This window comes from Lissotriton vulgaris, chromosome 1_1 (genome assembly GCF_964263255.1).
Source record: "Lissotriton vulgaris chromosome 1_1, aLisVul1.2, whole genome shotgun sequence".
Classification (NCBI taxonomy): Eukaryota; Metazoa; Chordata; class Amphibia; order Caudata; family Salamandridae; genus Lissotriton; species Lissotriton vulgaris.
The window spans coordinates 884,946,748-884,970,008 of record NC_141685.1 but is presented as its reverse complement, the minus strand read 5'-3'; the positions used below and the strand labels follow the sequence as shown (position 1 = coordinate 884,970,008).

The 23,261-nt window shown below is 42.5% G+C and overlaps 1 protein-coding gene and 1 long non-coding RNA gene across 3 annotated transcripts in view; one reads left to right on the top strand and one right to left on the bottom strand.

Moving 5' to 3' along the window:
- The window catches only part of RASD2 (RASD family member 2), a 74,225-nt gene that overhangs the window by 22,599 nt on the left and 28,365 nt on the right, over window positions 1-23,261 (top strand). Inside the window, exon 2 of the mRNA XM_086958711.1 lies at window positions 22,000-22,276. Within this exon, the coding sequence (XP_086814837.1) occupies window positions 22,000-22,276 (277 nt within the window). The remainder of the gene's footprint in view (window positions 1-21,999; window positions 22,277-23,261) is intronic.
- Window positions 22,274-23,261, bottom strand: part of LOC147748102 (uncharacterized) — a 367,443-nt gene continuing 366,455 nt past the window's right edge. For both annotated transcript variants that reach the window (XR_015308627.1, XR_015308625.1), the window contains exon 4: window positions 22,274-22,388. This is a non-coding gene — a long non-coding RNA (uncharacterized LOC147748102). The remainder of the gene's footprint in view (window positions 22,389-23,261) is intronic.

The window sequence follows — 23,261 nt, the reverse complement described above, 5'->3', positions numbered from 1 at the left end:
CCAGGCCCCACTCCCTCCTCCGAGCCCGGTTTTTCCATCCCATGAGGGCTTGGGGCGAGTGGAGTGTCTGTGCTGCTGGCTAGACATGACCCCCAATGGGTACTCCCCCAAGGACGAACACTGCACAATATGTGCGGAGATTGTTAACAAATGTTTGAACAAGTTGGGATTTGAGGAGGAGGGGAGGGATTTGGATTGTGGCAAAATTGGGTTGCTTCAGTGGGTGAGGGGACCTACTGCCCCGGAATGGACAGATCGCACCCTGCACCGCACCATTACACCAAGGCACAGGCAGTACCAAGAGACATTATATCCACCTACCAGTTGACCGATGCCTGGAGACACACACATCTAAACGCGCAGGAAGGCACACATTTCACGGCGCAGGCGCAGACATGGGCCACATTAGACTATTACTTAGTGTCCAGAGGGATGCCCCCTGCGATAAAGGCACCTAGCGAGAACTTACTCGGATCATGCACGGTGGTGCTGGAACTCTCTTCTGCTGATTTCTACGCACCTTGCAGTCCATGCCGCTAATTTACTTGACACAGTATTCCAAGAGGAGGTGCGGGAGGAGATAACTGATTTTTTTAAGCGCAATAAGGAGTCAGTGAAGAGTGTCGAGACCATCTGGGAAGCATTTAAAGTAGCAATTAGGGGGTACTGCATAGCCAAAGGGAAGGGGGTCCTTAGGGACATACTCCATACCCTGCAGAAACTAGAAGCTGAGCTAAAACGCTGGAAGAGGAAATAGCAAGGGAGCTGAGGGGCACTGCGCAAGCAGCATTTAGAGATAAACTTACAGAATATATGGAAGAGGCTCGCAGAGAGGCGTGGTTCTGGGGCAAACACTGGGTTGCACGGCAATATGGAGAAGGAGACAGGCCTGGGAAGGCATTAGCACAGAAAGTGAAGCAGCCTCGCTGCAATAACTATGTAATGGCAGTGGAGGACAAGGAGGGAAGGACGTGCCGGGAAACAGCTGACATACTTAACGCCTTCCGGATGCACTATAAACAACTCTATACCACAACTAGAGCGTTCAACTCGATTGAGTGGGACTACATTTTTGGAGTGATGTTGCGCATGGGGTTCCCCCCGTTGTTCTTGTCATGGATTGAGTTGCTATACTGCAGGCCAGTGGCGAAGGTCCTAGTAAACGGTCATACGTCTCAAACTTTTAGCATCACCAGGGGGACACGGCAGGGGTGTCCCCTTTTCCCATTGCTCTTTACATAGCGGCAGAGCCACTTGCAGCGGCACTGCGGCAGCACCATAATGACAGGGCACTTCGGTGTAATCTGTTTCACTGTACGCAGACGACATCACCCTATACGTGCGGGACCCACAGCAAAACCTAAATCCGATTTTAAGAGAATTCATAGTTTTTGTACGCCTCTCGGGGGTCCAGATAAACTGGGGGAAATCATGTGTTTTCCCGCTTACGGAAGCCACGGCACGCTTCTCACAGGACTTCCCGCTAGAGTGGTTTGGAGAGGAACTGAAATACTTGGGCATCAGAGTCACCAGAAATAAAGAGGAACTCATGCGAATGAACTATGGGACGGCTATGACTAAAATAGAGGACTGTGTCATGCGCTGGGTAGCGCTACCCCTTTCCATGGCGGGGCGCGCGTCCTTGATAAAAAGGGTGATACTCCCCCGGCTTCTATACCTTTTTTTGAATATCCCTTTTTATCCGGGTGCGCACTTCTTCAAAACGCTTAAAACGGAGATGATAAGACTGGTATGGGGAGGCAAGCAGCCCAGAGTGCAATGGGAAGTGATGACAAGGCCCTACTTGCAGGGAGGTTTTGGTATACCGAATTTTGAGCTCTATTTCTTGAGCACGCAAGCCCACTATGCCTGAAGCAGCCAAAATACATGCCCCAAATAGCAGCGGAACATTGGCTTTCACACTCCACGCCACTAGAGGGAGCGCTATATGTTGCGATAACAGACCGGGATAGAGCACCTAATGCACTCACGTGCACGATAACGGCATGGCAGCACATAGGACGTATTCTGGATGTCCCTATGCTATACTCTCCATTGCTACCTCTCGTCTACCACCCTGCTATGCCGTTGCTGCAGGAGGTTTTTAAAAAAAGTTTCCAACAACGGACTTGTGTCCATACTTGGGTGGATCTATACCACGAAGGCCAATTTCGCAATATTGATCACATGTTCCAAACAGAACAAAGGACACCACTGGATGTCTTTGTATATATCAGATTGAGACAAGGGATAAGAGCACTTACTTCTGAGTTCCCAGCGGAACCGCAATCGCTTGCCCCACTGCAGCATATCTTAGAGAGAGATACAGCGAAAAGGCTGGTGTCAATGATATATACACTGGTGCACTCGCAAACAGCTACCTCGCCCCCGCGAGCATGCAAGAAATGGGAAGAAGAACTTGGCCAAGATCTGACAGATGAGCAGTGGGGGGAATGCTGTTCGCAGACAGAGCGTGTGTCGGCTAGCAGCAGGCTACGGTTAATCCATTACACATTTTTACACCGGATGTATTATACCACAGCTAAGATGTATAGATTCAGGTTGAGAAACGATGATAGATGTGATAGGTGTCGAATGACGGGAGCAGACTTTTTGCATCTAGCATGGTGGTGCCCTGCGGTAAAAGAGTACTGGGACCAAGTGTTTCATGCATTGCGCGAAATGATAGATTCACCTGTAGAAACCACACCACAAATGGCACTACTAGGATATGTCAAAACACTAAGGGCTGAGCATCGTAAATTCACTGCGCTGGCGCGCCTCATGGCCAAAAGAAGGGTGGCTTGCCGATGGGGATGGGGACGGGCACTCCAGTTCAAGGAATAGCTCTCTGACTTAATAGTATTCCAGGAGTGGCTTTCGGACTATGCGGAACTATTACCCATGGCTTCCAGGCCCAAGGATGTATGGGCTCTACTGAGGTGCTATTTGCTAGCTCACCCACGGGAAGAGGAGTAAGGGAAGGAAGAAGGGTTTTGTAGAGAAGGGTGGGGGGAAGGTGATTCTAACACATGTAGTGAGAGTACGGAGGAAGAACATACCTAGATGCGGATAGGATGGGAAGGAAGGCGGATTGAAGGAAGCGATAATTCAGAAGGAATAAGATCAAATCCTCAAAATGTTCTAGATAAGAAAAAAAACACTAGGAAGAAATATTGGATAGATGAAGCGACAGAATGCCTGAATGCCTTATGATACGTACAGCCCTTGCAATAATGATGTACTACCATAGTCAACTGCAAATGCCAAAATTAATTATGTGTAATATCGCTATGTACCTATTGTGAGCCAAATGTATGTGTAAGATGCTGCTAAAGTGTTATTGTTTTTGTTTTGAAAAACAATAAAAACAGATGTTAATTTTTTTAAATTTTTTTTAAATCTTCCACAATAGAGGACCCACCCCCGCTAGTTTGGGATGACATGGGGTGGCACAAGGGGTTCCTCACCCAGGATCAGGTTATCAGCCAGCTGGTTGGCAGAAGCAACAGACTCAGACTCTATCCATACCCCCACAGTCGGTGGGTGACAAACCACCTGACAGCCTTCCACCTGACAGCCTTCTTTCAACTGTGAGAACTTCTTTGTTGATGGCACCCACCGCTTTTTTTATAAATCCGTCGATTAACCAATTTTTTAGGCAGAAGTCCCATCCAAATTAAGTTGAAGTTTGCACTGCAGAAGTCCCATCCAAATTAGGTTCAAGTTTGTGCTTGACCATCCTAACAAGCGGTTTGACAGGCATTTACGAGGAAGAGAGTTGGTTTGTTATGGGCGCTTGACAGTCTACAAAAAATAGACTAAGTAGGTACTAAAAATAAAGAATTAACAATAACTTAAGCAGCAAAAACTAAGGGGGTGGCCCATCTCAGCCCAACCTCCAAACGGGTGCAAACGGGCCTGCCCTTGGCCCAGTCTTCGCCCTGGTTGTGCCACGTGAGGGTTGAAGTGCTTTTGAGCACTGTGTGGATGCGGGCAGGGCATGGCAAACGATGGCGCCTCTGCTGGCGCAGGTGCTGATGGGCAATGAAGTCCCCGCAATGGCCCCCGAGTATGGCACGTCCGTTTAGATTTCCCCGAATTATCAAATTTTCATCTGGACTTATTCATATTTATTTTTCTCATATTTTATTTGTATTTATCCATATTTGTTTTCCCAGGTAAGACCGAATTTGCAATTAGTGTACTTTCATATTTATTTAAATGGCAAATATACACTCACCCATGGATGTTTGTGGGGTTTTAGTGTGTTAAGAACCCACATCATATAAAACAACTGAGTAATCAGAAACATTAGCAATGTAGTTCTAGACCATGTCCATATCTCCAGCTGTCTCACCTTCATTAGACTTTAGTTGATGGTATGCGGCTGTGAATGAAGATAAGACTCGACTGGCAGGCAGTACGCCACATGGTTGTGAGTGATTATTTTACTTGACTTGGACTGAAAATGATGCTTGTCTAGGAGTGATTATAGAATGAGCCTGTGAGGGCATTTGAGACTGGGTTATCGATGATTAAACGAAGTGGTTCTGTGCAAATATCAGATTTAACTGTAAGTCATTTTAAAACGTGACTATGAATGTGATTAATATTTGACTCTGGGGGATCCTAATATGTGGCTTGAATCATTCCACCACATGAGGTACGTCGTTATGACGATTGGCTTTGGGTCAAAATACGTGGCTGATTGTATGTGAATGTTTGCGATTACAATATATTGTGTGAAGCAGTTTTAATACATGTTTGTAAGTGGTCCTAATAGGTGGCAACGATTAATTCTAGCACACAAGTTATTTTAATACATGTTTGTGAGTTATTACAACATGTGGCTGTGGGTGGTAACATATTTCTGAATGTGAGGAGTAAGAATAGGCTATTGTGATTAATTAAAATATGTACCAGTTAGCAATAGTATATATGTAAATATGTATGTATATGGTATTTGTATCGTGAAAATGTATCCAAAAAGGCTGCAGAGCGCTGTACAGGGTTAAATCAAGTATAAAGGCACCACGTGTTAGGAGAGGTAGCTAGTTATTGACTTGTTACTGCATTGTGGTGTAGTGTTTTTTTAAAGGGTTGTGTCTTTAACTGTTTCCTAAATTGAAGCAGTGTAGCAGCAGTTCAAAGAGACACCAGCCGAGTTAGGTAAACTCCAATCTTCTTTATTTACTTCTTTATAATGGAACCCAGCAAAGCACATCCTCTAACTGCGGAATCTGATGTCCAACTGTTGTACAGTGGAAGACCCAATTCCAGAACTGGAATCATGATTCCTCATGCGACAAGAGCATCACGCAGGGAGCCATTTACTCTCTACCACACCTCCCCTCTTTAATAAACAAAACAAATCAATTATACACTTTACAAACAAAAATGAAAACAAGCGTACGTGCATTTTTCCTATTGCAAAACATTTTCTAAAAAGTACACTGCAAAAAATAAATACTATAAAAGTCTTTGATATTTCTAGCTTCTTACATAAACCCTCTAAAAGAAAAAGTTCATTAGCAATAAAAGTCTTTTTAAAATACATTGGTTTCTTGTATACTCTACTATGTTTACTATTTTTTTTTTTACAGGGGAGAGATTCATATTACTCCCTACCCCATAATTGTCTGCAGTATCAGTAAAAATATTTGAATTATACCAACACCAGAATTTTCTTCAGCATCATACACAACATGTGTTTCATTTCCCAGACTAGGTAATTGTGCAGCATCTAGCTCAACTGAGTTTGTCACCTTATCCTGTTCCATAACATCGTAAGAAGAAGTTTGACCCCACATTAAATCGGTGTGCACATGTATTTTTTTTCTAGAACTAAGCATTGAAATTCACGTAAGTATCAAATTTCTCTTCGACCACCAACGTCCATCGCTTAATTTAACTGCTGTGCATGAGACTTGACTTACTCTGAACAAACCATGAAAATTTAAACCAGTTTTGTACTTTTTGCTTCTAATTTTTTTTTTACATAAACCAAGACCAATTGCTACAACCAAATTGCTGGCTTTATAAGATTTCTCATGCTGATGCACCATCTTCTTTTGAGAACACTTACATTTGTTTCTCAGTTTCTCCTCATCAACCTCACAAACATCACTTCTGATACTTTTTTCCATTCTTCCAACCATCCCGGCACCAATTTAAAACCCGCCTTCCTGCCTCTCAGCAACACAAAAGGGAATATTCCAGTAACAGAATGCACAGTATTGTGATAAGCCCATATCTCTTCCCTCAAAAAATCACCAACATCCATACCACACGTAAGAGCAGTTTGAATACCTTCCTTGAGTACTCTATTGGCCCTCTCTACAGCACCATTTGCTTACAGAGCCACAGTATAGTGCTTCACTTTTTTGACTCCTAAATTTTTTTGTATTTTATCATAAATCAATTGTACCCCATTGTCCATAATGAACTCTACAGGTAAACCTTGAATATAATTTGTTTGGTGAAAAAAATGTACACCTGTGCGAGTGCTCATTTCCTCCACAAACTCATAATATATCCATTTGGAGAAATAATCTGCCACAACAATCGTATCTCAACTCCTTGCTCACTGCATTAATGGGTCTAACAAAATTCAAGGCTAGCTTTTCCAAAGCTTTTCGCGAGAATGGCACCTTTAACAGATGGGTGTCTTTTAACTTCCAATGCTTATTGGATAAAATGCACTCCTTAAATGTCTCTATAATAACATCTTCATCATTATCTATGGCTGGCAACTAAAATGTTTGTCTAAGTATTTTCTGTGTAGATAATGATCCAAAGTTATCGGTGTGTGCCAACAACACAATCTTGAGTCTTCAACTCATAGGCGGAACAAAGTTATCTGATTTCAACAACACCCCAGCTTCCACAGACAATTCAACAGCAACATAAGAAAAAATCAAAAGCTCTCCTTAAGTTGTTGGATATGAGGCTAACCCCTCTGTATATATTCCAAGACTTTAGTCATTGTCATATACTGATCACACATCAAAAAACAAAAATTGTCATCAATGGTACCCCAACAGTGTTTAACTACATCCACAGCGGTCACAACACACTCATCCTCAAACTCACAATACAGATCTGTATTTATCTTCATGGGTAATTGAGACAGGCAGTCTGTTCTAGATTAAGGGCTTATGGTCTGTATGTAGCACAAATTGCGTTCCCCACACATGTATCTTGAATTTGTCAATTTACCAAGCACAGGCTAATGCCTCTCTTTCTATTGTGATGTACCTCCTTTCCACCCTCTTCAAGGTTCTGGATGCAAATGCAATTGTGTGTTCCATTCCATTAACCTTTTGACATAATACAGCTCTGTCATACTTTGTTCTTTGCCAATAGAAAACACTGTATCCAGAATCAGGTTGTGCTCTAATACCGTTTCAGCAAGATAAACAAGTCATCCTGGAAGGCCGCAACTTCCGTCACCTCCATAAATAAATGGTACCTCCTTAAATAAATGATACATTCGATTTTGAATTACACTAGCTGTTGAAGCCAGTCCGAATGGTAATCTCAAATATTTGAATGCTCCGAACAGAGTTATGAATGTAGTGAGAAGCTGATAATTTTTTTCTATTGGCACATGATGGTATGCAGCTCTTAAGTCAATCTTACTGAAATAATTGGCATATCCAATGGTGGTCAACAGTTTCTGGATTTTGGGCAAAGGGTGACTGACATTCAATCACAATATTTTTATTCAGTTGGCTTAAATCAGCACATAATCTGATGCCCCCTTTCTTCTTTGCAATGACAATGGCACTAGACCTTTTTGAGGCATTTACAGATTAAAAAATCTTAGCATCTGATAATTCTTTAAGGTTTTTCTCAAGCCCATCTCTCACACTTAATGGCATAGCCATGACTTTATGAGCCACAGGAACTGCCCCATCATTCAAAATAATCCCATGCTCAAAACCTTTTACTGTGCCTATTTAGGTGCACAATACTTCTGGACACTTATTGAGAATAGCATCAAATTCATACAACTCTTTTTCAATCGACTACACAGGTGTTTATGTCCCAAGTCTCGCAGTGCTTCCCAACTTACCTTGGTCCACCCAGCCCATAATGTTGCTTCATTAATTGACACATATACTTTTGTACATATCACTCTCCCAAAATAATGTAACAAATCTTTAAAATATCCAAGAGTTTTAATTTTTAAATACCCATAGGCCACAGCTCTAGGGTGTGGTTTTTACAACTTGACATTTGACTATTATTTCTCAGAAATTATCTCTGAAAACATTGTAACTGGGGAATCCAAATCCAGCATAATTTTCAAACTCACATCCCCAATCTTCCCTTCACAAAAGGACCCTTCTTGCTTGCAGACATATCCCTCTCATTCACGACATCCAGAGTTAACACTACATTTGCACGTTTTTCACGAATAACTTTGCATTCAAGTATGCTGCTGACTTTTACCGGTACCGAATTGTTAGATTTGAATTCACACATAAAGTGCCTTATTTTCTTGCACTTCTTTCCTTGTGCAGGAAAGTTAACAAAATTGGTTGTATGTGTAGTAGATACGCACCTGTAACATACCAAAGTGTGAGTTGATTAAAATAAAAATCTTCAACACCAGCATTCTTTTTTGGAGCACACACACTAACACCTTCCTTATCACCAGCCAGTACTTTGACCGACTCAGCAGACCGTTGAATAACTTTTGCAATCTTTATAGTCTTTTCTAATGATGGATTAGTGCAACCTAACAAATGTTCCTGAACTTTTTTCTATGCACAATTCAATACTGTCTGATCTCTTATATACTGTAATGTAATGTAATGTAATATGTTTCTTATATAGCGCAGGCTACACTCCAGGGAGCATCTTTGCGCTTTTAGAAAAAGAACCTGAAGCCTGAAACCGGGGGTCTGGTAGACTGGTACAATTTCGATTAGGGATATACTTTGTATTTCGGTTAGAGTATAGATCCAAGTTTTGAGGGTCTTTCTAAAGATGGATTCAGTGGGGATTAAGCGGAGGTGTAGTGGGAGCGTGTTCCAAGCTTTGGAGCCTAGAACTGCCAGGGCTTTCCCTCCTCTCGTTTTGAGTCTAAACTTGGGAATGGTGAGGAGGTTGGCAGTTTGGGATCTGAGACATCGTGAGTGGGTGTAGTGTTTGAACATAGTCTGTATGTAGCTAGGTCCTTTCACATTAAAGGCTCTGTAGGTGATCAGGAGAATTTTAAAGAGCACCCGTTTGTGAATGGGCAGCCAGTGCAGGATGTTCAGTGCTGCTGTGGCTGATGATCTCCTTTTCCATCCTAACACCAGTCTGGCTGCGGCATGATGCACCATTTGTAGTTTGTGGCACATTTCTCTGTTGGTCCCTGCATAAAGGCTGTTGCAGTAGTCGATGCGGGAGGTTATAAGGGCTACTGCAACCATTTTCCTTGCTGAGAGGGGAATCAGATCGAAGAATTTTCTAAGCCCTTTTATAATGCCAAAGCAGGTCCCTGCTACGGCCACTGCTTGTTGTTTGAAACTGAGGGTGGGGTCGAATTTGATCCCTAGGTTTCGGACTGAGAGGGCGGTATTGGGGGGGGTGGAGCAATGGCATCCTCTGGCCACCAGGATTCGGGATTGAATTGGTTTCCTTTACCAAAAGGTAAGATCTCAGTTTTACCTGAGTTACACTTAAGGTGGTTCATGTCCATCCATTTGAACGTAGCATACTGATCTACATTATTGTCAAATCAACATGAACTTGCCAAAACCATTAAGGAAGCTACAAACGGGTCTATGTAGGAAGATTTAATTGTTCCAAAACAATTCCAGGTTCCTCAGTAAAGTGCAGTACTAAACACTTTTGCACTTCGATATAAGCATTCCAATCATTTGTATCACTACCCGTTGGAGGTCATATAACAGGAAAGTGATCAACAATTTTCTAACACTCAGCCTCTAAGCAATTAAGTAATAAAGCAGTTTTTCTAACAGGTGAAAAGTTGACATCACCAATGGCCACAATGTAATTTTCAAATACTCTGAACCATTGTCTCCATTTGTGTTCAGGTTTGCCTGGATTAGCTAGAAATGAGGTGTTTGTTGAATTGCCCCTCAAGAAGCCATATTAAAAACGATGACTAATTATACTTTAAACTAATTTTAATTCGGAATATGGTAAACGCCAACTTATGAAAAACCATACATAACTTACTAAGGGAAGTAAAGTTGCCAGATTATAAATTCTCCAAATAGTGTTTGAGAGGTGAAGGGAAAAGGGTGAAATGTTAAACTCCTTTAGATCCTTTAATAAAAACAATTTGTTCCCGAAGAACTCACTATACCTGGTAGTACCATGCAGGACTACATCCCAAATTAGTCGATTTCCACACCGTGACCGGAGACCCTTACACTGAAGACCTTTGCACTGGCCTCCTGGAAATGTGGCTGACTGATACTACACAAGTTCGAGAGTTGAAATCAAGATGGCCCTAAAAAAAAGTCAGTTGTGATGACATGGATAAGGTTAAACCCTGAAATTAACTTGAATCAGTGATGTCGCTGATCAATACTGAAACAGTCCTCATGAATACGGGGTTATAGTTCAGTGTATGGGTGGATAGATGGGAAAGGCCTACTACCTTGTTTGTTTTCTTTTTTCTTACACATCTTAGTCTCCATTCTGATATTTGCCTAATTTATAGTGTGCTAAGAGAGACCAGAGATGCTGAGCTTGTCTGCAAGATAAGCAGTGGTGCTGGTCATGTTTGCAGCTGGTTTTAAAGATAGCGCTGACAAGCAAGGGAAGTAAAGAAGTTCCATATGAGTGTGGTGTGAACTATTTTCTTCTGAACCTGTATGAGGCATGCTGTGGTGTGTAGGATGCCTTTAAGGGGTACCAGTGTGCAGTCTGGAAGATCATGGTTCAGGATAATACCCCTATCAAGATGCGGATGGATTAGTACTTGGACAGCACTTCAGAAGTTTCCTTCTGGAAGAAATGGTTTCATTTGTGTTTTGTTAATTGGCAATTTGTTCCTTGAGGGGTGACGGTGTCCAAGGTGAATCCAAGTGACTTGCCATTCAGTGAAGTTTGAAGCTGTCAATATTCATGTAATTGAGCCAGGTTTGTGCTCTTTCTTGCTAGTTGTTTTTGACAAATAACAGAAATTCTTTCTAAGTTGGCTTGAGCTTCAGGTAGGCATTGAATAACCAGGTCTGATGAGGTGCAAGCAGTGTTTTAATGCACTGGATGTCTGAAGCATTGCAGACTTTCAGGTAGAATTGTGTCTTAGGAACATATTGGTGAATCTTGGTGCTGTAGCCCCAATAGGCTCCACATAGAGGTTGAAGATGACAGGAGACAGTATGAAACCTGCAGACTCCACAGGTAACAGGTGTCCCTTTGGACTTTATAGGTGCCATTTGAACAAAAGGTGTGAAATAGAAAGGTAGGAGGAGATCCATGGAGGAACATTACCAGTGAATCCCATTCAGTTGGGGCTGTAATTACTCTAAAACGGGCCTTCCCATTATTATAAACCATAACTATAAGGAGTGATTAATATTACTTGGCTGTTGGTAAGTGGTTATGGCTTGTACTTATGACGTTGCTCTGAGTGAATTAAAAAAAATAAGTGTGTGTGAGTGAGTATGATGTTTGTGAGTGATGCTAATATAGGACAGCGAGCCATTGTAATGGCTTAGAGTTATTGTCTTATTATTATTTTTTTTCATTTAGTTCACCAATGCAACAAACAATACAAGCTCTCCCTAAAAATCAGTAATATAACAGTATAATATAGAAAACTATTACTTGGGTTTAAATTATTCAAATGCAAAATATGACTTACAAGTTGACGACAATATTCAAAACGGCCATGACTTTTAAAAAAAGAAAATGCAGAAGGAAGGGAAAAAATAGGGGAAGAGAGCAGAAAAAGATGGGTGAACAATAACAAAGCCCAGTACTGTAACAAATATAGGCATCTTAATGACAGCAGCAACTTATTATGATGTACTCAGTAAGACATAAGTGAAAATAATTAATACATTTGTTGAGTCTTAGCAACAGTTTCTGCAGGAGTAAGCCTATGAGATACAGTTGGGCCTAATGCACACCAACATTTTGGCAAATGAGGGAAATTTCGTTTTTTTATCCTTGGGACAGGGCTACAGAACTTATCAATCTTAAATTTAAAACAAATGATATTCTTCTAAGCTTTAGAAGAGAGTATAGAAAATGCTGTCTTGAAGTAGCAATGAAAGTATCTACTATCTTACACTTTGCTGGATGATACTACCATTTTTTATGATGCATCCCTATATATTCCCTTTATAATGTATAAAGGGAATATTACTCTTAAAATGTAATTAACTCTGTTTTATATCAATATCCAAACACATTTTACTAATTTACATCAAAAACAGTAAGCGAAAGACGTGCTAATAACATCTTTACATGATCATCATAAATTGAAGACAGCAGTATTCTTTTTTTTATAGAATAAGGCGTGGGAAGGTAATGCTTAAATACTACTAATGCTTGCTGATCTACTATAATTTTTCTTCCAAATAGTGTTCTACAGATCGGCTAACCACATAGCCTCTTAATCCAGTGTTCACTCCAATTTACATTTAGACTTTGTATCTTTAAAAGAGTTATGGAAGGAGTACTTTTTTGGAAGCTTCAAATGGTACTGAATTATGGGACAACCTAGTAATACTGCTCTGTAATGAATTCTCTATAGCCAATTTAAACCTAAATCGTGTGGGTAAATTGTGTTAGCTTTGTAAGTGGGTAAACATGAGGATTTCACCATCCTCAAACAGTTGATAGATCTATTTGATTACATTTTCTTTCAAAATAAACAGCTGTTCCGTTCATGTTAATGTTTATTTTTATATAGCAGACAATAAAGTATAATGCTTGCCTTTCTCCAACAATTTATTAAAAAATATATGCTTTAAAATTGTACCAATGAGTTTGATTAATGGAAAATGCATTCGGTTTCTGAGACATTGCTTCTGCCTCTTTAAAACATACATCTTCCTCAATATGTCACAATAATCGATTTTTTTAACTTCAGTTCAATTAAATATTACCTAGTTTGCATCAAAGAAAATAATTATGCTATGCATAAGAATTGTGGAAATTCATCACTCCATTTTTGATAATGTTAATTTATCTGAAAAAAATGTAGATTTCTTTGAGTTGTGGAATACTTTTGGTAATGAAAGGCCTATGGTCTTTAAGTGAGTGACTATAATATGGGGTTCTGAGTGATTGCAATAAGTGGATCTGTGTGATTCTAATTGCTGAGAGTAAATATAATGACTGAGAGTGGTTCTGCTATGTTGCTGTAAGTGATTATAATACATCGCTGCAAGTGATTATATAGGTTCTATGATATTCCATTCATGCCCCCAGCAGTAAGATGGGTTTATCCTTGTGCTTTTTATGGATGAATTTGGACTGATTGACGAGACGAGGTTCTGGGCCTGAGAGTGCTGCGGAGGTATGGAGGCTGTAGTGCTGCACCACATTTTTCATATGTTGTGGATCGTATAATGTTCCAGTTGTCAGACAGATTATTGAAGTGAAAAATATTGGTGGACAGATTATTGTGTCAAAAATATCGAGACGGTAAGTGCATATAGGTAATTATAGATTTACTATTCTTTACTCGACACCTTTGTATATTGAATATATAGATACATACATGTAGAGTTAAGCATGGTAAAATGTTGCTTACCCATAGAAACTTACTTTCACAATATTTCTGTCCTCTGTATTTTCGATGCGATACTTTGCCCACACAATATTTTTTCTTTAATATTTTGTCCAAACACCAAAGTTGCTGGAGTTGTTGCATGCCTAAGGGTGCTACTGGGAGTTGTCCAGACCTGAAGGTGTGGCTAGGGGTGTAGTGCAGTGCCAGGTTCTGCAGTTGGTCTGGAGCTGTTCCCCTTCAATTTTCTATACATGGTGTGCAGTACTTTGGACTGTTGGTGACACACTTTGGGTCACTATATTAAGCGGATATTGAAAGTAATGATAACACAAGGACTGCCTATAACACATGGCTGGGAGTGACTGAAGTGTGCTTGTGACTAGTTATTTTACACACCTACCAGTGGGAATAACACTTAGCTGCGAGGGAGTATCGTGCATTATACCTAATAAATAAATAGTGTCTAATTCCAAAACCTGTATGTGAGTGATTGTAATTAACGCTCACAGCTTTCAGCAGTACTGATTTTTTTGACAAACGTATACAGATGGAAAACAACCTGTTTTCCTCTCTGCATTTCATTTTTTAACATAAAGAAATACAAATGTGCTCTTCTATTTAGAGTATTTCCATTTTGTTAATCATGACTAGCACTACAATCTCTGTCCTTATAGACAGCCTATGAACTTAGAAAACATTATTAGATTTCCTGAGGATGGCGGAATAACTGCAGATATGGGCATGCGCTCTTATTACATTGCTAATGTTTCTTGTTAGTCAATTGTAATGTTGTACCTTGCTACTTAGTACACTAGAACTCCATAGACATCAAAGTATGCGTGTACATTTGTCATCTAAGTAAATGTGAAAGTAGACTAATTGCAACTTCATTCTTACATCGACATGGAAAAATATGAATAAATACCCAGAACATTAGAGAAAAATAAATATGTACAGATACAGGCAGAAACGTGAAACAAAAAATAAAATGGTGAGCCTAAACATAGTACGTGGCATTGAATGATTGTAATTCGTAGCTGAAAGAGTATATAAGATGTATCTGTGGCGCTTATACTATGTGGCTTCAGACGATTGCAATTTGTAGCTATCAGTAACCATAAGATGTGACTATGATTTCTTATAAGATGAGGCTGGGAGTGAATACAGTATATATATATATATTTATATTTCCAAACAAACGCTCCTGCTGACAACCCCTCGCCTTCAGTTGGGGTGGCTCGAACCGGCGGAGCAGCCGGGTTTAAATATTCATGAAAAACGGCGTACCTCACGAGCACTCAGGCGCCAGACGGACAGACCACAATCCACTTATAAATCCAAAAAGTTGATTTATTTAATTCATAAATCTACGTGACGTGTTTCGCACTCCACAGAGTGCTTGATCACACACTCTGTGGAGTGTGAAACGCGTCACGTAGATTTACTGAGTGCTCGTGAGGAACGCCGTTTTTCATGAATATATATATATATATATATATATATATATATATATATATATTTATATATTTCTCCAGTATTAGGGGTGTCTTTCATAGATTCACATGCTTGAATATTCCCCGTCGTCGAAGTGGGAGTCCCACGGTACATAAAATAGCAGTAATATATGCATATATAAGTAAAATTATTACAATTATAAAAAAATACATATACATATATATAAATACAGTAAACTCAAAAGTACCATAGAACTGCATAGGCCCATAGAAAGCCTAAGGGAGAAAATAACATATCAGTGTCATTATGTTTTGGTCCAAATTCCAGCCAATCAGGCTGCAGTTCCCTCTAGAACCTTCTCCTCAGAAGCCCAAGACCTCAGATTTTCTACCGCACGTCGTGTGAAGGGAGTCTTCCTGAGCTCTAATCAGTCTTTTCTTCAACCTTACCTGTTATTTCTTCAAAATGTCTTCAAATAAGAAATCTTTGTTTAAAGCTTGCCCTTCCTGTGGTAAACTGCGCCTTTTCCATGAGGATCCTCACAGTAAATGCATTTACTGCCTCTGCCCCGACCACAAGGTTAAGAACTGTAAGTACTGTCGCACTTTTCCTCCCAAGACTCTGAGGGATAGAGAGGCCCGTCTCCTTCTGTGGCTACAGAAGTTGAAGACTTCAGAGTCTGTGGTTTCTGATGTGGAAAGTTTTTCTTCAGGCATTTCTAGATCCTCTCAGAAGCGTGGGTCTGAAACTGAGGTTCCATCTCCTTTTCTTAAGAAGAGTAGACTGTTGGAATCCTCCAGGACTGTTTCCCCACAGGATTTGCTTCAGGGCACGTCTACGGGACCTGGTTCTCTGACGTCTGTGCCCAAAGCCTTGCCTTCCTCTCAGAAATCCGGCATTGACTCGTCGACGGGCTCGTCGGCGCGCCCGTCGACGTCTTCAGCGACGACGAAGTCTGTAACCTCTACGTCGACGACGACATGTTCTATGTCTTCCTCTGCTGCGTCGGCGACGATCACCTCGTCGACGACAACCCAGGAGTCGAGACCCATTACGTCGATTCTTAAGATCTCGTCGACGAGTGTCAAGTCGATGCCGTCGACGAAGAAATCATCGTCGACGCGAACTCTGTCGACGGTTTCATCGTCGAAGCAAATACCGACGACGAAGACCAAATCATCTAAAAGAAGCTCGTCGACGGGCCCGTCGACAACCTCGCCGACAGCCATCGCATCAGCGACGACGACGCCGTCTACGGCTAGCTCGTCGACGGTTACTTCATCGTCCACGACCAAACCTTCAATACCGTCGACGGCTCCGTCGACGGACAAGAAAACTTAGTCGACGACGAAAAAATCTTCAATTTCTGCGCTTCAGGCTGGCCATACGACTACCGCTGTTACATCAACAGGTTCGTTGGCATCTCATCCTCCTCCGACCTCAGCTACCACGTTTACAGTGATTACTGCTTCTACCTTGAGAACTGTGCCTCTCATTCAAATAAGTCCAATAAGGAGTGGAGCACGTCTTCCTGAAAAATAGTTTCAATCAGGTGGAGAAGAATCCGGCCATGAATCGGAGGTGGAACAACTGTTTGGACAGGCATCTAGTCCATCTGACTTGCACATTAAGTGCCAGGAGTACAGTGATGAGGGTGACGAAGAGGAATACGTCGAAAGTGGGAATGATTTATTTCCTGTTGACGAAGCAGAGACAGTCACTTCAGAACCTGTTACACAAATACCTTTATTTTTAGTCAAAAATTTACAGCACATGCTTGATGACTATAACCGCAGGTTCACTCCATCTACACCTGCCTCCCCAGCATCACAACCTCCTCCCCAGCCTCAACCTCAACCCCTACAAGCACCTGTTCCGGTTCCACCCGCGTCACCGGAAAGGACTCGACCTGACACTGACAATGAGGATCCTGCTCCTCACGACACTGATGACGACGATGATGTCGATATGAATGAGTGGGACAATTACAGGGCCACTCCGCCCACCTCACCTCTTGCATCGCCTCCAGTGGACATTGCAAACTTCCATAATTTAATGGTGCGTGCAGCAAAACGCTTTCATCTCACTGTCGAGAAACAGCAACATGAAAGTGAATGCTTCCTGTATGATTTTAAGGACGTTTCACAAAGACAATCCCACACAATTCCAATTATTGACTTTATTTGGTCAGAGGGTCTTAAACTCATGGAACATCCTAACTCAGTACCTGCAGTCTTGCCCAGATTGGACACAAAATATAAGGCTCCAGCGTCCGCTCCAGCCTGTTTAGCGTCACAGCCAAAAGCAGAGTCGGTTATTACTCAGGCAGCACAGAAAAGATCTCGTAATCCAGCTACACCACTCACATCTCCTCCTGATCAGGAAGGCCGCAAGTTGGACTCTATAGGGAAAAAGTTTACTACCATGGCGGCCACTACTGTCAGAGCGGCAAACACCTTGGCAATTCTGGGCCGTTACGACCGCCAAATGTGGTCCGAGATTGCCGCACTGATTCCTCAAATGCCTGAGGCCATCCGTGCAGAAGCGCAGGCAATAATCCAAGAGGGAGAGGTAATTTCGTCTGAAATTATCGAATGTGCTCTTGACATTTCATCCACGGGCTTTCGCCAGTTAGCTGGGGCTGCAGTCTTGAGGCGTCAAGGCTGGCTGAAATCTACAACATTTCGCCCAGAAGTACAAGCAAAAGTCCTCGACTTGCCTTACGATGGAGAGTCTTTATTTGGCAAGCATGTAGACGATGCTCTTGAGGCGATCAAAAAGGACACTGACACCGCAAAGTCCTTGGCTACTCTCCAATACAAAAAGCGGCCCTTTCGGGGGGCACGAGGTAGAGGCGGTGGCTCCTCTACTTTTCGTGGATCAGGCCAGTATCGCTCATACAATACCTACGGCGATAACCGGCAGAGAGGTTCTTACCAAAACCAGAATAGTCAGTCTTCCTACAGACCATACCAACGTAAAACAACGTATAGAGGTGGTGCAAACAACAAAAAACAGTGACAGTCTCAGTTCCTTTTGTCTGCCGACTGTGCATCTTGGAGGTCGCATCTCAAAATACTTTTGCAAATGGTCCGAAATCACCTCCGACCAATGGGTACTGGACGTTATCTCCAAAGGCCATTCCCTGGAGTTCACAAAATTCCCTCCCACTCATCCACCTTCGGGGCCACCCTCCCCCCACCTCAAAGAACTTTTGGCCAAGGTAAAATTAATGATCCAAAAAGAGGCCATTGAGGTAGTGCCGCTAGGTCAACGCGTCAAGGGATTATATTCCCGGTTTTTCTTAGTGAAGAAAAAGTTGGGAGAATGGCGTCCAATCTTGGATTTACGGGCCCTGAACAAATTCATCATTTGCAAAACCTTTCAGATGTTAACTCTGCTTCAAATCCTGAATTACCTCAATCCAGGGGAATTCTTCTCCACGATCGACCTCCAGGATGCATATTTCCATGTGCCAATTCACCCCAGACACAGGAAGTATCTACGCTTCACAGTCGGACACCTGCACTTCCAATTCAAGGTCCTACCATTCGGCCTCCGTTCAGCACCGAGGGTCTTTACCAAGATCATGGCCCCGGTAGCTGCCTTTCTTCGTCTACGAGGCATACAATTTTATCCATACCTGGACGATTGTCTCAAAAAGGCTCCGAATCTTCAACTGGCAATCCAGCATACACAGTCTTTCCTCTCCCTGTTTCAAGACTTGGGCCTTTCCATCAATTGCCAGAAGTCTCACTTTCGCCCGTCTCAACGGCGAGATTTTCTAGGAGCCTCTCTAGATTCTCATCTGGCAATGGTTTTTGTCTCCCAAGAACGACAAGACCGTATGCTCCAGATGATACGATCCCTCCAGTCAAAACTGTACGTTTCAGTCCGGATGTTGAAATCATTCCTCGGCATGGCTTCTTCTGCCATACAGCTGATTCCCCACTGCAGACTTCATATGAGGGTCATCCAAGAGGAGTTAGACAAGCAGTGGAAGCAGATTTCAGGATCGTTCAATGACAAGATCGTTCTTACACCCCGCATCCAAAATGCTCTGGAGTGGTGGGCTCACCCTCCAAACATTTCAAAAGGTCGGTCTTTTCAAGACACTACCCCAACTCTGACGCTTACAACCGATGCATTCCTGGAGGGCTAGGGAGCACATCTCGAAGGCCTGTCAGTACAAGGAAAATGGACTGTGGTCCAACGGACTTGGCAAATAAATCGCCTGGAGCTTCTGGCGATCTTCCTGGCTCTGAAGTCTTTTCAACGGATCGTTCAAGGTCAATCTCTGCTGGTGAGAACAGACAACACCACCAGCATGCATTACCTGAACAAGCAGGGCGGCACCAGGTCCCTTTTGCTTTCCCTACAAGCACAGGAGATATGGAATTGGGCAATTCATCACCAGATTCATCTCACTTCCATACATGTGCCGGGTGTTTCCAATGTTCTGGCGGACACACTCAGCAGGTCTTTCTCCGACAACCACGAGTGGGAACTCAATCAACCAACTCTGGAGTTCATTTTCCGCCAGTGGGGCCATCCGCAGATAGATCTTTTTGCGACTTTCACCAACAAGAAATGCCAACGCTTTGCAAGTCTTCATCCCCACAGAGAGTCGAGCGGGAATGCATTTTCGATCAGCTGGTTGAACGCATTCAGCTACGCTTTTCCTCAGCTTCCTCTGATTCCACGCTTGTTGCACAGGATGAGGCTTCAACCCTGTCAAGTCATCTTGATAGCACCCAAATGGCCGAGACGCCCATGGTTCCCGGACCTTCCTCTTGTTCTCACAGAGCAAACAGATTCCGCTTCATCCGTTGCCTCACCTCCTCACGATGCAGCAGGGGCGGATTTGCCATCCGGATCCAGCAAACCTCCAACTTCATGCCTGGAACCTGAGCACCATGAATTTGCGCGTTTGAACATCGACGCAGACTGTCAAAAGGTGTTAGCGCACGCCCGTGCTCCTTCCACCATTAAAACCTATCAGTTGAAGTGGAAGCGTTTCTGTGTCTGGTGCTGTACCAAGGCCTTGGATCCGATGACCGCTAAACTAGAACAGATTCTGCCTTTCTTCTTATCCCTTGTGAAATCAGGACTTTCCCATTCCACTCTAAAGGTCTTTCTAGCGTCTCTATCCCGCTTCCGTCATGATGGCTCTTCCTCACTATATTCGTCTAGAATTATTAAACAGTTTTTCAAAGGTCTCTTCCGGATGTTTCCACCCATTCGACGTCCTCCGCCTACTTGGCGCTTAAACCTAGTCTTGTCTCGGCTCCTCCTACCTCCTTTTGAACCCATCCATTCAGCAAGCTTAAAATTCCTTACGTGGAAAGTTGCCCTATTGCTCGCCTTGACGTCATCTAGGAGTGTCAGTGACATTCAGGCATTCACAATTCAACCTCCTTTTCTCCAGTTCTCAAAGGAGGCTGTTACACTATGTACTAATCCTACTTTTATTCCGAAAGTTCCCAGTGATTTTCATCTCAATGAACCGGTCATTTTAAAGACCTTCTTTCCGGATCCAGAAACTCCTGCGGAACGTTCATTACATTCCCTGGATATAAAACGTTGCCTCAAGTTTTATATTCAGCGCACTGCATCCTTCAGGAAATCTGATCAACTGTTCGTGGCCTATGGCCCGACTTCTAAAGGACAACCTGTTACCAAATAAACTATTACTAGGTGGATTTCTTCCACTATTGCCTTCTGTCATCAGCGTGCTGGCAAGCCTCTTCCAGCTCCAGTACGTGCTCATTCAACTAGAGCTGTGTCAGCTTCTACTGCCCTTTTTGCGGGGTACCTCTGCGACACATCTTCAGAGCTACTACGTGGTCGAGCAGCCATACTTTTACGAAGCACTACGGTCTGCAGTCAACAGATGCCGCAGATGCAGCAGTAGGACAAGCAGTGCTGCGAAATCTTTTCCATTAAAGGTGAGCCTCTGTTGCTACCCGCCGCCTGTCATAAAGGTTATCTCTCTTTAATATGATATGGCTATTATATGCTTGAAATTATTGTTACCTTTATGACTTATATGATGTTTACTGCTTTCTACTCTTATTCAAGCATGTGAATCTATGAAAAACACCCCTAATACTGGAGAAGAACATAAGTTACTTACCTGTAAACTGTGGTTCTCCAGTATTGGTGTCTTTCATAGATTCACATGCGACCCTCCCATCCTCCCATCCTCCCCTCAGAGGCTCTCTTCTCCTCAGGCACTTTGGTTACTCTGTGCTACGAAAATCTGAGGTCTTGGGCTTCTGAGGAGAAGGTTCTAGAGGGAACTGCAGCCTGATTGGCTGGAATTTGGACCAAAACATAATGACACTGATATGTTACCAAGTTTAGTTTTCTTCCTTAGGCTTTCTATGGGCCTATGCAGTTCTATGGTACTTTTGAGTTTACTGTATTTATACATATGTATATGTATTTTTTTATAATTATAATAATTTTACTTATATATGCATATATTACTACTATTTTATGTACCGTGGGACTCCCACTTCGACGACGGGGAATATTCAAGCATGTGAATCTATGAAAGACACCAATACTGGAGAACCACAGTTTACAGGTAAGTAACTTATGTTCATATATAAATATGACTCCAAGTGAATGTAATACATGGTTGTGAGTGATTATAAAATGTAGGTGTGAGAAATTGTAAAACTGCTATGAGGCAACATAGTTTTTGACAATGAGTAATTGTAACAAGAGACTCAATCATTTTGAGGAACAACTGGGTATTAGCTACTTTTCATCTTTCTCACATGGCTGACACGTTTTGTTGCCCTTTAACAAAGGTACCGGCGATCAAGAGTTCTCCCAGCACACCATGCGCGCTTGCCGTTCCTGCCAAAAATTCCTACCGCATGGTGGTGCTAGGCGCGTCACGTGTTGGCAAGACGGCCATTGTGGGGCGTTTCCTAAATGGCCGCTTCGAGGACCAGTACACGCCCACCATCGAAGACTTCCACCGGAAGGTCTACCATATCCGTGGTGACGTCTACCAGCTAGATATCCTAGATACGTCTGGCAATCACCCCTTCCCAGCCACGCGGCGACTGTCCATCCTCACTGGTGAGTCTGGGATTGGATGAAGGGCCAGTACCCAATTCTACCTATTCTTTTAATTTCTTCACAGCAAGTGTTCCAATGTATGTCACTGCATTGCAGTAAATGTATATATCCCCTAAAAAAAACAAAGGTTAAAGGGAGGTTAAGATTGCACTTGTACAAAACCAGTGAAATTCAGTAGTTATAGTTACCTGAGCTAACTATGATTTACACCCCCGCAATGCACTACTTATTACCTCACAAATTACATCACTCATGTCATGGTCAATGACATGTCATTGATGACATCTCAAATGACATCACTGATGGCATCAAGTGAGTGTAAGTGTTTTTAAGAGTTTATGGGTCATAAACATATATACTAACCTACTACAAAAGTTAGATTAGTATGTTAGTTGCAATACTACTGAGTGATACTACTTATAACATATATTATGTGAGTGGTGTGACTATATCCTTGTGTGTATGGGTGTATAAGTGACTGTATGGGTGTATGAGTGGGTGTGTGAGTAGCTGTGTGGGTGGGTGAGAGGCTTTGTGACATACTGTATTGGCGAGTGACTGGGTGTGTCAGTGGCTGTATGGGTGAATGAGTGAAGGTGTGAGTGGCTCTATGGGTGAGTATCCGGGTGTGTAGTTACTATGCATGACTGAGTGGATGTCTGAATGGCTGTATTAGTGAGTGACACGGTGTGTTAGTGGCTGTATGGGTGAGTGAGTGGGTGTTTGGTTAAGTGAGTTGGTGTGTTTGTGGCTGTATTGGAGAGTAAGTGTCTGTGTGAATGGCTGTATGGGTGAGTTAGTGGATGTGTGAATTCTTGTGTGGATGTGTGAATGAGTATGTAAGTGGTTGTGTGGGTGTGTAAGTGAGAGGCTGTATGGGTGAGTTAGTGGGTGTGTGTGTGACTAGGTAAATAAGTGGGTGTGTGAGTAGCTGTATGGCTGAGTGTGTGTGGCTATGTGAGTGGCTGTACGGGTGACTGACTAG